Below are 12337 nucleotides of genomic sequence, written 5' to 3'. Positions count from 1 at the left end.
GCACTGAGTTGTAAGAAAGTTAACAGTGCTAGGAGGAGTCATTGTTTCAAGATAATAATTTGGCTTCTAATTAGCACAGGCGTATAAGAGCATGTGGAGGTAAGACTTTTCTAGTGATGGTGTATCAGATCGAAGATCTTGGAGAGCAAGTCATTACTCACATGCTTTCAGGCACCAGGGAGGACACGTAAAGTAATCAGAACAATAAATCAACCTGCCATGTGGCTTATACTTCTGGTGGAATGTTCTGCAGGCAGTGGAATATTTAAGAAACTAAAACGTGAGTGGATGAAACTTGGTTTGAGTTCAGACCAATGCAGCCTCTGGTGCAGATATGCCTTGTTGTAAGATATCCTCCCTCAGTTATAAGTGAAGCTCCAGGGGTGGGGGAGGCAACAGCATGATGAATCAGTGTAATTATTTCTAGATAAGTTCTTTGTAAAAAAAAATTACTTTTTCCCCAGATATCACCGGCCACTTTAAATAGTACTCAAATTGTGACCTGCTGATATTCAAAGATATGTGGAAATTATATGATATTACATGTCAAGTATATTTCAATTAAAAAAAAAAAAGGAATGTGGGGACTTCCCTGGTTGTCCAGTGGTTAGGATTCCGGGCTTCCACTACTGGGGGCCTGGGTTAGATTCCTGGTTGAGGAACTAAGATCCCCGCAAGCAACATGATGCGGCACAAAAAAAAAAGTATGTGGGAATAACTCAGCCTGAACAAGACATGTCATTTGCTCAGGAATGCTCTGAAATGGGAGAATAACTGAAAGGGATTATTTCAGCAAAATTGGGTTCAGCTCAAGAAAAAGATGCTCATCAATGAATCAGCTACATGTCAAGGTAGCTGCCTGCAGTAGGAGTTCCTGTAGGAACTGCTACTTTCACTGTTTTTTCAAAAACAGGTTCGAAGGAGAGTCATTAATTCGTTTAAATATTAGAGCATATATTTGTTTACTGGTTTATTCTGTCTCCCTCACTAGAACGTAACAGGGGGAAGGATCATGTCTGCCTTGTTCTCTGCTGAATTTCCAGAGCCTGGAAGAGGGCATGGCACAGGGTGGGCCGAACAAATATTTATTTGAATGAATGGATGGATGGATAAAGAACAAACAGACATGGTCCTATCAGAGTTCTGGAAGGTTACTGGGCCCAGCCTTTGCCTTCATGAAGCTTACAGTCTCCTGCTAGACTCTCCAAGGTTCACCATGCACAGTCTGTGTCCTTTCCAGGGCACCATTTCTAGGACTGAGACTGTGAACCTAGAATGGGTTACAGAAGGGAAAGGCAGTAAACAGAGAACCAGAGAACTGAGGCCCCAAGTGTGGTTACAGTTTTAAGCAAAATTATTACAGTTTAAGCCAAAATTCATCAGTGGCCAGTTTGTTTGTTTGTTTGTTTGTTTCTTTCTTTCTTTCTATCAACTTTGTTGAAATATAATTTATGTACAACATCAATGGCCAATTTTAAGGTAGTTCTTAAAAAATTTTTCTTTTTTTTTTTTTTGGATCTAGTTTTATGAGAAAGGAACTTGACTGGTAAATCCAGATATTCTAGGTGGAGAATTTTTGTTTGGTGAAATTCCCCATAAATGAACCAGCAGCTGCCTTCAGGCTTTGATAAAGACCTCAGTGTTCAGAGGACTGCAGGGGTTCCTTCTTCCGGTCTCCAGCTCTCTCTGGCTGGAGACAGGTGGGTGTGAGAGGTGGTCCCTGAAGCAACAGAGTTGGGTGGAAATGCAAAGTGGGCGTGAGAGCACGGGGTGTCCAAGGTGGCAGAGCTGAACTCAAATCCTACCACCGCTGCCTCTCACTTGCTGTGCAAGCTGTAACAAGCTCCTGCATGTCTCTGAGCCTGCCTCAGTCTCCTAATCTGTAGAGTGGTATGTGTCAGAAGACTGAGGTTTAAATAAGTTCATGCACTGAAAGCACCTGCACCAGGGCCTGCACGTGGTAGGCGCTTAATCAGACTCAAAGCTGTTCTTACGAGGCTAGAAACCTGCCGAGTCTCTGCTCCCTGAATCTGCACTCCTGTCCACCATGCTACGCTGACTGCCCACTTCTAACTATCCGGGTGGCTCCCCCCACCGCCGGGCTCTACCTGAGAGCTGTCACCCTGTGTCACGACTCTAAGGCCTCAACCCATTTGTCTCCGAGCCCCACCTGGTTTTTCAAGCTCTGGATCTCTCTCTGTTGGGCATCGTCGTCTTCATCCAGAACCTGAAACTTGGGCGGGATCAGCCTCTCGTTCTGTCTGGAGGTGGCTGTTTCCGACAGCTTCTGGCTCAGGTTGGCCACTTCGTTCTGCAGGCTTGCTATCACGGTGTCTTTGTACTTGGATTCAAGTTCAAAATCCGAGAGACGGCTGACTTCTTTTCCCAGCAGCAGAATTATTTCATCCTGGGTGGAGGCCAGATGGGAAGTTTACTAGGTGTGGGTCTGGGTGTAAGGCTGAGCCCATTTGGGAAAAAAAATTGGAAAAATATGGTATCATTCTTTGGGAAGATCAGGGCAGACAGGGAGGGAAAAGGCAGACTTTCACGGCTAACTCTGTCACTTGAAAAACCTCATAGAGACAAAAATTTGGTTAAAATGATGTACTTGTATACAGACTCCTGTAATGGATGTCTGTACCTCACAGGTATGGAAACTTTCCTTTCCCTGAGAATTATACTTTCATATTAAGAACAACCATCCCACTTGGGAACTTTTGTTGCTAGAAAGTTTATTTACAACATTTTCATTTATAATATTCAGCTTATTTAGCACACTGAGGGCCTAGGAAAGGTAATTAGGAAAACAACATTCTATTAGACCACATTCTGCCTACAATGAGGGTTATTTTTTTAACTTAAAACATTTAATACATTCTGAAATATTTATTTTCCCTTTCCTCTCTTCTAGTACTTCCTGCCTCTTCTGGCTATTCACATAAGAATTTTTTTCCAGGTAACTGAAACTGGAAAGTAAATGAGACAGGAGTGGTGATTTATTTGTGTGGGCTCATGTCAACTTTGGGCTGGAAAAACAAACTCGCTGGCAGACTTTACCCACAGGTATAATTAACCCCGTCCTCCATCTCTCCAAAGAAAAAGCTCTGCAGCCAAGGAATTTGTTAGGTTTTCCAAAAAAGGATAAAAAAATATCCCCCAAACTTCTCACCAGAAGTCATTAATAAAATGTCAGAAAAACTGGAGGAAAAAAAAAAATTCCCAGATGCCCTTTCAAATGCAGCCACGGAAGGAGGTAGACCGGCAATTTCTAGGCCAGCTCATTTCCCGGGGGAGACGCCCAGTCAGCCTCGTGACCTGCCAGCTCCGAGACCTGGGGAAGGACAGGGTCTCCGTCAGGAGGAAGCCTGCCTGACATTGCCAGTTGCTGCCAAGGGTCTTCCCTCGGGTCCCTGCAAATGCTGGTGGCAAAATTTCAAGAGAGAGCATCAAACAGATTCCCTACTCCTGGGCACCGGCCCCTGTTTCACTCTCTTATGATTGGCCCGGTGCCTATTCATTTTTCATGCAGCAAACATTCACTGGGCAGCAAGTGTGTGCCCCGCCCCGTGCCGGTGCCGGAGTGTGAGAAGTTTGCAGAGGGCGACAGCTGTACGTTCTGCTTTCCTGGTGAGGGGAGCCTCCCTGCGCCAGCCCCGCCCCCCCCCCACCCGCCCCCAGCCCTTCCTGGGGGAAGTGCTCCTCCTTCCGTGTGGCCTGGGTAGGACTGTCAGTCATGTGCCCTGCTTCTTCCTAGCCCACCTCCCTGTGTGCATGTGACCCAAGCTGGTCAATCAGTATTCTCAGAGATTTCACACATCGATTACAGAGGGAGAGGATCTTGCCTCCTTTTGGATCATAAACTTTACATTTATAGGCTTGTTCGCCAGAGTTTGTCTTTTTTAATACACAGAGCCGGCCTTATGCAGAAAGCCAGACTCTGAGGGAAATAGAGGGGAGAGATTGGTAGTGGGGAATGTCCTGATGACATTATTCAAATCTCCTGGATCTAGCCATACCCGAAGCTAATGGCCTTTTAAATTTTCCAATAAGATGAGCTAATAAATGCACCCCCCCAAGCCCCAAGCTAATTTGTTTATTGTCACTTGAAGGAGTCCTGGCAAGTCAGGGCATAAAATGGGTTATAAACAGAAACAATTATAACTGTGGTTGCACTATATTTCCAATTTAAAATTGAGGAAGGTTGAAAAATGGCTACAAATGCTTTGCAGCTTTGCCATCTAGTCTATTTCCCTGCCCTCTAGCCTGGGCTGGCCCCGTGACTTGCTGTAACCAACAGGATGTGGCGGAAGTGACGCTGCACCACCTCCAGGTGAGTTCTTGCAGGCTGTGCAGCTTCTGCTCTGGCTCCCGGGGAACCCTGAGACCACCGTGATGTGATGAAAAACCGCATGCAGAGAGGGGCCCACCAGTCCAGGCATCCTGGCTGAGGCCCCAGACGTGGGAAGGAGGCCATCAGAGACCATGGGCCTGGCTGAGTCACCAGCTGACTGCAGTCGCATGAGTGAGGCCAGGGTACACTAGTAAAGGAATCTTCCAGGTCAACCCATAGATTCTGGGAAGGAATGAATTGCTGTTTTAAGCCACTAAGTTTTGGGGCAATACATACAGAACCCGAGTGTGACTTCTCACCTTCCTGTAACATTTCTCAGAGTCTGGTCCTAGGACGCCTGTGTCGGAACCCCCTTGCCTCCTGAAGGTCCGGATTCCCGTGTCTGACAAGAACCCCAGATGGTTCTGCTCCTCCAAGATTCTGAGAATTGCCGCAGGCCCACGCCCTGGCCCTTAAGGAAAGCGCTGTATTGTAGACTGCTTCTTCTAGAATAACTTTCAGGTCATGTCTAAGTGGGGAGAAGTCGACCTGGGTGCTTCCCAAGATGGCTTTGAATCCACGTGTTCTACTCCCAACCCCGCTTCACTCTAAACCTCTCTGGTTCTCTAACGAGTCTCTCTTTGCTCAGGCCTCCCTGACTTCAGTCCTCACATCTTCCTGCCAGAAACATGTTTTCCCACCACCGTTCCATCACACAAGGCTGACCAAGTGATTCCTGTGTGGAAGCTAGGAGTACCCGCTGAGAAGTGAACCTGGCCTGGGTTTGAATCCCAACACTGCGCCTTACACTGGGCAACCTTGAACACGTTACTTAACCTCTCTGAGCTTCAGGTTCCTCATCTGCAAAGTGAAGGTGATACAATCTATTTTGAAGATGGTGAGGATTCAGGAGCTAATGAAACATGAAGGGCACAGGACACGGCCCAGCACACAGTAGGTACGCAGTACCTTGCCGTTGTAGATGCTATTTGGGATAAGATGAGTGGTGACCAAACGCTGGGTTGAATGTCTTGGGAGGAAGAGGTGGTTTCTTGGAAGCAGTAAAGAGGGGCACTCCTTGAGACACGGAGAACAAGAGGCAGTGGCACTTCCTCCGTGGTCCCTCTTGCTGCTGTAGCTCTGTCCTTCCCCGAGACCCCTTACCTTATCCTGCTGGGCCAGGTCCTGGTCCACGAAAATCTCTCTGGAGGATCCTGCCCCGGGAGTTTCCTCTGCCACTGATTGTTCGGCCAGTTCCACGGCATTGGTCCATACTAACACACAGGGTCAACAGAGAACGCAGAGGAGAATGTGAGTCTCCCCAAGGTCTTAAAGAGTATTTTCAGATTAACCTTCACATTCACGAGACTTATGCAATGAAAGTAAGTATTTTAGGCGTATTAGAAAGAGCCCCCTCCTTCCTCTTCCATCAGTGTTAACTGCTCTGATGCACTGTGATGTATTCCTTTTAAGACTTTTTTCTGTGCCGCATAAAAGCTGATGACCTGGGCGGGTCCTTTATTCTCTCTCAGCCTTAGTTTCCACATGCATAATTCAGGGACACTAATAATCTCTGCCATAAAGGGCTATCTGGAGGTTAAATAATGATGTGGAGCAGGGGTTGGCAAACCATGGCCCAATGGCCAAATCTGGCCTTCCGCCTATTTTTGTAAATAAAGTTTTATTGCAACACAGCCACAGTCATTTGTTTACATATTATCTTTGGCTGCTTCCCAGCTACAAAGGCACAACTGCAACAGAGACCATATGACCCACAAAGACTAAAATATTTACTATCTGGCTCTTTACAGGAAAACTTTGCTGACTCCTGATGTACAGCATTTAGCACTAAATGTTAGCTATCTTTAGTTTTTATTGCAGTCATATCTTTTATTTTTTTTATTTTTTTCTAATTGGGATCTTCCTGGAGCTGGGATCGAACCCGTGACCTCTGCATTGGCAGGCGGACTCTCAACCACTGTGCCACGTAGGAAGCCCATGCAGTCATATCTTTTAAAAAAACAAAACCGGATTTACAAGACAGAGATTTTTCTCCAGCTACTTTTCACCTAACAATTATCAAAAACATCTTCCCACGTCAGTATCTGTAGCTTCACTGGGTTCTTTTCAATGGTAGCACTGTGGTCCACGTACAAGTGTGCCAAGGGTATTTAACTAGGAGCCACTTGACAGATGTTTAAGCTTTCCTAATTTTTTTCTTATTAACCCTAATATCACAAGGGCTGTTTATATGACTTTCGGGGGGTATGGCATTATGTTTGGGGGCCGCACTCTGTATCACATCAGACATCTCACAATTCACTCACATCAACATTGAACACTTTTTTTTTTTTTTTTTGCTGTAGAAACCTTTGTAAAGATTTCTATAATTCTGCTTGTGAGATCACTTGGCTCCAGGCGGTGTATTTTAAATTTCCAACTGACTATGATTTCTGGGCAGTCATGGCACATTCTTCTTGTGAAGTGAGAAACTGAACCAATTGTTCTCAAAGGTGATGAAACTTTAATGAGCGCTAACATTAATGATGAATGAAGTGCGCACCATCACGTTTGTGGACATTCATTCCATCATTTATTCATTTTTGCTTCTGCATTTTTTATTTATGCATTTTAGAGCCGATGATGTTCCCTCCCCTTCCCAGGTCTCAAACATGTTCATGGACCCTGGAACCTCTAGTGGACACAGCCGATGGCCCACGGTACCCTGAGAACTCATGGCCTTGTGTGTTGGATGAGCTGCCCCGGCCACGGTGTTTCCTGGGGCGCGAGGAACAGAGGGCCTGGAGCTTCAGCAGCTGCCCATTCCCTCCCTCCACCTCCCCAGATAGGTCCATGATTAAAAAAACTTTTATTTGAAGCTCACTCCCCCTCCTGACCCTGTTGGATTCTGAGCAGCTGAGTCCTAACTGACTAGAGCAGCAGTGTCTGGTAGAAAAACAATGCGAGCTACAGAATACAATTTTCAAGTAGTCACATTAGAAAGGTAAAAAGAATAGATGAAGTTAATTTTAATGATAAATGTTATTTAACCCAATACATTAAAAAACGATCATTTCAGCATGTAATCAAGACAAGAAATATGGAGATACTTTACATTCTTTTTCTTTGGGGTATGAAGCCTTTGAAACCTAGGGTTTATTTTACACTGACGGCGCATCTCAATTTGGAAACTGAATTTTCAACAGGAAGACTTGATCTGTATTTAGATTTCACAAAAACTTACAGTCGAAAATGTCAATTCGCCAACCTAAAATGTTCCAGGCAGACTTCGAACCTTTCGATAACAGAATCAAGTATCGGTTTTTAAATTTAAATGAATTAAAATTAGATGTTTGGTTCCTCAGTCACACGGGCCACGTTTCAGGTGCTCAACAGTCACTGGCACTGCTTGTCGCACCAGAGAGCACAGAACTAGAACATTTTCCCCTTGTTCCCCTTTCCTTACCTAACACCTCCTTTCCTGCCAGCATCTATAACCGGGTTAGCACAGGGAAAAAACAAAGGAATGGAGAAGAGAGATTTTAAAAAATCTTCTGGTGCAGGCTTGACTCTATGATCCAGCCGGATGCTGGGGGTCCCCGCGGCGCCTCAAGGATTGTCACAGGCCTGTGGCTTAGTTTCTAAATATTCAGCATAGTCTGTCTGATGCCATACGTGTGTAGGTCGTTTAACTCTCAGCCTAGGGGCGGCCGGTTGCCCATATCTGTGGTCCCCAGGCCTGGCGTGGCCGGGCAGCTTTACATCAGACAGGCCACGGTCCAGAGGCACCTGTGATTCCTGAAGCTTTCCTAGTTAGCAAACTGAAGGCCAGAAATGGGTTCTTATTGGTAAAAGGGAGGCCTGTTACCTGGCATGCTGAATGCTAGAAATCAGCTCCCAGTGGTCAAATGGAAGAAGGTACTGCCTGGCCTGTGCCCCCAGGGAGGGCCCTGGGGTCTGACGCTAACTGGGTCGTGTCCAGTCTGGCATCTGAGGCCGTCTCCAAGGATAAGTCCAGATGCCTCTGTGACCCTGTCGTGGCTGCCTTGAGGGACCCTTTCCTGCAAGGTGATGGCCAGAGGGGGGACTTCATCAAACCTACAGAACAGGCTGAATGATGAGGCCCCTTTGCTGCTGAAGGTGTGTTTGTGGAAAGTCTGTGAGGGGGTAGAGTTTGCTCTGAGACTCGCTTTCCTTACTCACTTTTCCTTCCTTCTCCAGGCAGGGAGGTGCTGGAGCAGTTACCCTTCACCTGCCTCAAACATCTTTACTAGCTACTGTTATCTTTTTTTAATTTTTTTAAATTAATCTATTTATTTGGCTGCGTCGGGTCTTAGTTGTGTCATGCGGGATATTTTGTTGTAGCACGCAGGCTCTTCTTTGTGGTGCAAGGGCTTCTTTCTAGTTGTGGTGTGTGGGCTCCAGAGCGTGAGGGCTCAGTAGTTGTGGCGTGAGGGCTTAGATGCTCCTTGGCATATGGGATCTTAGTTCCCAGACCAGGGATCGAACCTGCATCCCCTGCATTGGAAGGCGGATTCTTAACCACTGGACCACCAGGGAAGTCCCTGGCTACTGTTATTTATCAAAAAGAACCTAAGGGCCATGTATGACCAAACTGGCTTAACTTAGTTCAAAACAGACCCTCTAGGACTTCCCAGGTGGAGCAGTGATTAAGAATCCACCTGCAATGCAGGGGACATGGGTTCGAGCCCTGGTCTGGGAAGACTCCACATGCTGTCCAGCAACTAAGCCCAAGTGCCACAACGACTGAGCCTGTGCTCTAGAGTCCACAAGCCGCAACTACTGAGCCCATATGCCATAACTACTGAAGCCTGCATGCCTAGAGCCTACGCTCCACGACAGGAGAAGCCACCACACTGAGAACCCTGCACACTGCAATGCAGAGTAGCCCCTGCTCTTCGCAACTAGAGAAAGCCCGCGCGTAGCAACGAAGACCCCAACGCAGCCAAAAATAAAAATAAATAATAAAACAAAAGCAAAATCCAAAAAACCAACACCACCCCCCCAAAAAAAAAACCAGACCCTCTAGCTGCTGGATCATTTGGAGGTCCCAGTGGGGAGCACCCCCAGGGACGGCCAGAAGGGCTGGGGCAGTGGGAGAGCAGATGTGGGGACAAAGGCACTTTAAGAAGTTTCAAGCAGGAGCTATTTGTCAAATGGCAGGGGAGATACTTCAATATTTTAACAACCCACTGGCTGTCCTGGGGCTCATCCGCTAATCACCAGTCCACAGCAGGGGCAGTATGTGTGCACCTTAGCTGTGTCTTTAGGACATTGCTACACATTTTAAGTTGTAAATATAAGTTAAATAATAGTCATGGTAGATAATAATTTAATTTTTAAATTTTAATATTTATTGAGTGTTCCCTATGCACCAGGCGCTGTGCTCAGCACTTACAGGCAGGATCCCATCTCATCTTCATAGCAACCCAGTGAGACAGGCACTATTTTTCCCATCTCCATTTTATAAGCGAGAGATATGAGGCACAGAGATGTCAAGTCACCTGCTCAAGGACACACAGCGGGTAAGTGGTAGAGCCAAGGCACGAACCCAGGTTTGTTAGATGCAGAGCCTATGCTCTTAATCACTATGCAGTAAATTTACTGAAGTGGGAAGACATTTATGATATATTATTGAATTTCAAAAAGCAGGTTACCGGACTTCCTAGGTGGCGCAGTGGTTAAGTATCCACCTGCCAATGCAGGGGACACGGGTTCGAGCCCTGCTTTGGGAAGGTTCCACATGCCGTGCAGCAACTAAGCCCGTGCACCACAACTATTGAGCCTGTGCTCTAGAGCCCGTGAGCCACAACTATTGAGCCCATGTGCCACAACTATTGAAGCCCACACACCTAGGGCCCGTGCTCCACAACAAGAGAAGCCACTACAATGAGGAGCCTGTGCACCACAATGAAGAGTAGCCCTCGCTCGCAGCAACTAGAGAAAGCCTATGTGCAGCAATGAAGACCCAATGCAGTCAATAAATAAACAAAATAAATAAATTTATTAAAAAAAACAACAAAAAAACAAAAAGCAGGTTACCAATGTTAGGTTCATATGATCCCATTATTGGGAAAATATATGTACATATAAATCAGGACGCTATTTTAAAAAATCACCCCATGTATTTTCTGTTCTCAGTAATTCTTCCTCACCTCCCATGAGCTCTTGCCATTAAGATTTGGCCTTGGAGCTGAGGTTTCATTGCCTTGTGGAAAAAGAAGGATGGGTATTAACTAGAACAGGGTGATTTTGCCTCCAGGCAAAATGACATTTTGATTTTTGGCAGCGTCTGGAGACGTTTTTGAGTATCACAGTTGGGGGTGGGTGGTGGTGTTGCTACTGGCATCTACTGGGTAGGGTGCCAGGGATGCTGCTAAATATTCCACAGTGGACAGGACAGATCCCATGACAAGGAGCCATCCCGCCCCAAATGTCACTGTGCCGAGACTGAGAAACCCTGACCCGACCTGCAGTAAATAAGTCCTTGGCTTTGGGTTTTCAAATAGAAGTTTTCAGGTCTAACGCAAGGCGATAGTCTAACAGTAAACCAATTTAATTTGAAGAGCCCAGCTTTGCTAAGAGAGGAAAAAGCTTTCTCAGGACCCTCAAAAATAGGTGTTTTCTATCAAGAGCCAGGCTGGAGGACCAGAGCATAGCGTTTTCCCGAAAGAGTGGAGCTCTCTAGCCCAGACTGGAAGGAACTCCCCACCCCACAGGAAGATGAAAGCCCTTCTCTGAGGATAGGGAGAGAGTCAGGGGAACAAGGGCAAAAGTCTGGAAACAGATGAGACCTGGCTGGGAGGCTGAGGGGATAGAGCCCAGGTGGATGTGAGAGCCTCTGAGCCACAGGAACTCGTCCTTCACTTCTCCAGGGGGAATGCAAGTCCCTTAGAGAAGCCCCAAGTTCAACACGGCACTGGGGAAACGAGGGATTACAGTGGAAAAATTAAAATGGCAGAGTGAAAAAAAGAAAAGAAACAGTCCATGTGCCACGTGTCCAAAGGACGGATGAAAAATAAAAAAAACCCTGCATATATGTTCATCAAGCAGAACGTGATCCACACAACAAAAGGGGTGAATCTCAGAAATACTGCGTGAAGAAAGCCTTCCACAAAAGAACGCGCAATTCACGGCTCCGTTTACCCGAGCTTCTAGACCAGGAATATCTAATCCACGGCGGGAAAAGAATTCAGAAGAGTGGTTGCCTCTGGGGCTGGGGCTGGGAGTTGACTGGGAAGGGACATGAAGTGAACTTTCTGGGGTGATGGTGATGTGCTATGTCTTGCGTACATGGGTGTACACAACCGTCAAAACTCAACGTGCACACTCGCGATCTACGCCTTTCACGCTGTGGCAGCCAGTCTCCAAGACGGCCCCACTGAGCCTTGTCTCCTGGTATTCAGGCCCTTGCATCGTCTTCTGCAATACTGGATAGGCTTCATATGAGTCAGCTTGGGCTGCCATAACAAAACACCACAAAGGTCTTAACAGAAGAAATGCATTTTCTCACACGTTCGGAGGCTGGAAGTCAAAGATCAAGGTGCTGGCAGGGTGAGTTTCTCCTGAGGCCTGTCTCCTTGGCCTGCAGCCGACCACCTTCTTGCCATGTCCTCACGTGGCTTTTTTTCTGTGCACGTGCATCCCTCCCTAGTGTCTCTCTCTCTTCTTATAAGGACACCAGTCATACCGGATTAGGACCCACCCAATGGTCTCATGTTAACTTAACTGTCTATTTAAATACACTATCTCCAAATACGGTCACATTCTATGGTCTTGGGATGAAGGCCTCAACACATGAATTGTGGGGGAACACACTCCAGTCCGTAACAAAGCTGATCTATGTAACCAAGGCTATTGCAGAAATGACAGAGTTTGACTCCTGAGGTTAGATCATAAAAGACATTGCAGCTTCTGCCTCGCTCTCTAGGACCACTTGTCTGGAGGAGCCAGAAGCCATGTCATGAGGACACGCAAGCAGCCTGT

The 12337-nt window shown here is 46.5% G+C and overlaps 1 protein-coding gene across 1 annotated transcript in view; it reads right to left on the bottom strand.

The window, feature by feature from the left end:
- FHAD1 (forkhead associated phosphopeptide binding domain 1) overlaps positions 1-12337 on the bottom strand; it is a 140699-nt gene that overhangs the window by 81658 nt on the left and 46704 nt on the right. Inside the window, exons 5-6 of the mRNA XM_057723042.1 lie at positions 5495-5604; positions 2171-2407 (exon numbers count right to left, since the gene is read on the bottom strand). Coding sequence (XP_057579025.1) covers positions 2171-2407; positions 5495-5604 — 347 coding nt within the window. The remainder of the gene's footprint in view (positions 1-2170; positions 2408-5494; positions 5605-12337) is intronic.

The sequence above is a fragment of the Hippopotamus amphibius genome, chromosome 1 (genome assembly GCF_030028045.1).
Source record: "Hippopotamus amphibius kiboko isolate mHipAmp2 chromosome 1, mHipAmp2.hap2, whole genome shotgun sequence".
Taxonomy (NCBI): Eukaryota; Metazoa; Chordata; class Mammalia; order Artiodactyla; family Hippopotamidae; genus Hippopotamus; species Hippopotamus amphibius.
Note: the sequence above shows the minus strand (reverse complement) of the source record. Positions and strands in the feature narration are given on the sequence as shown.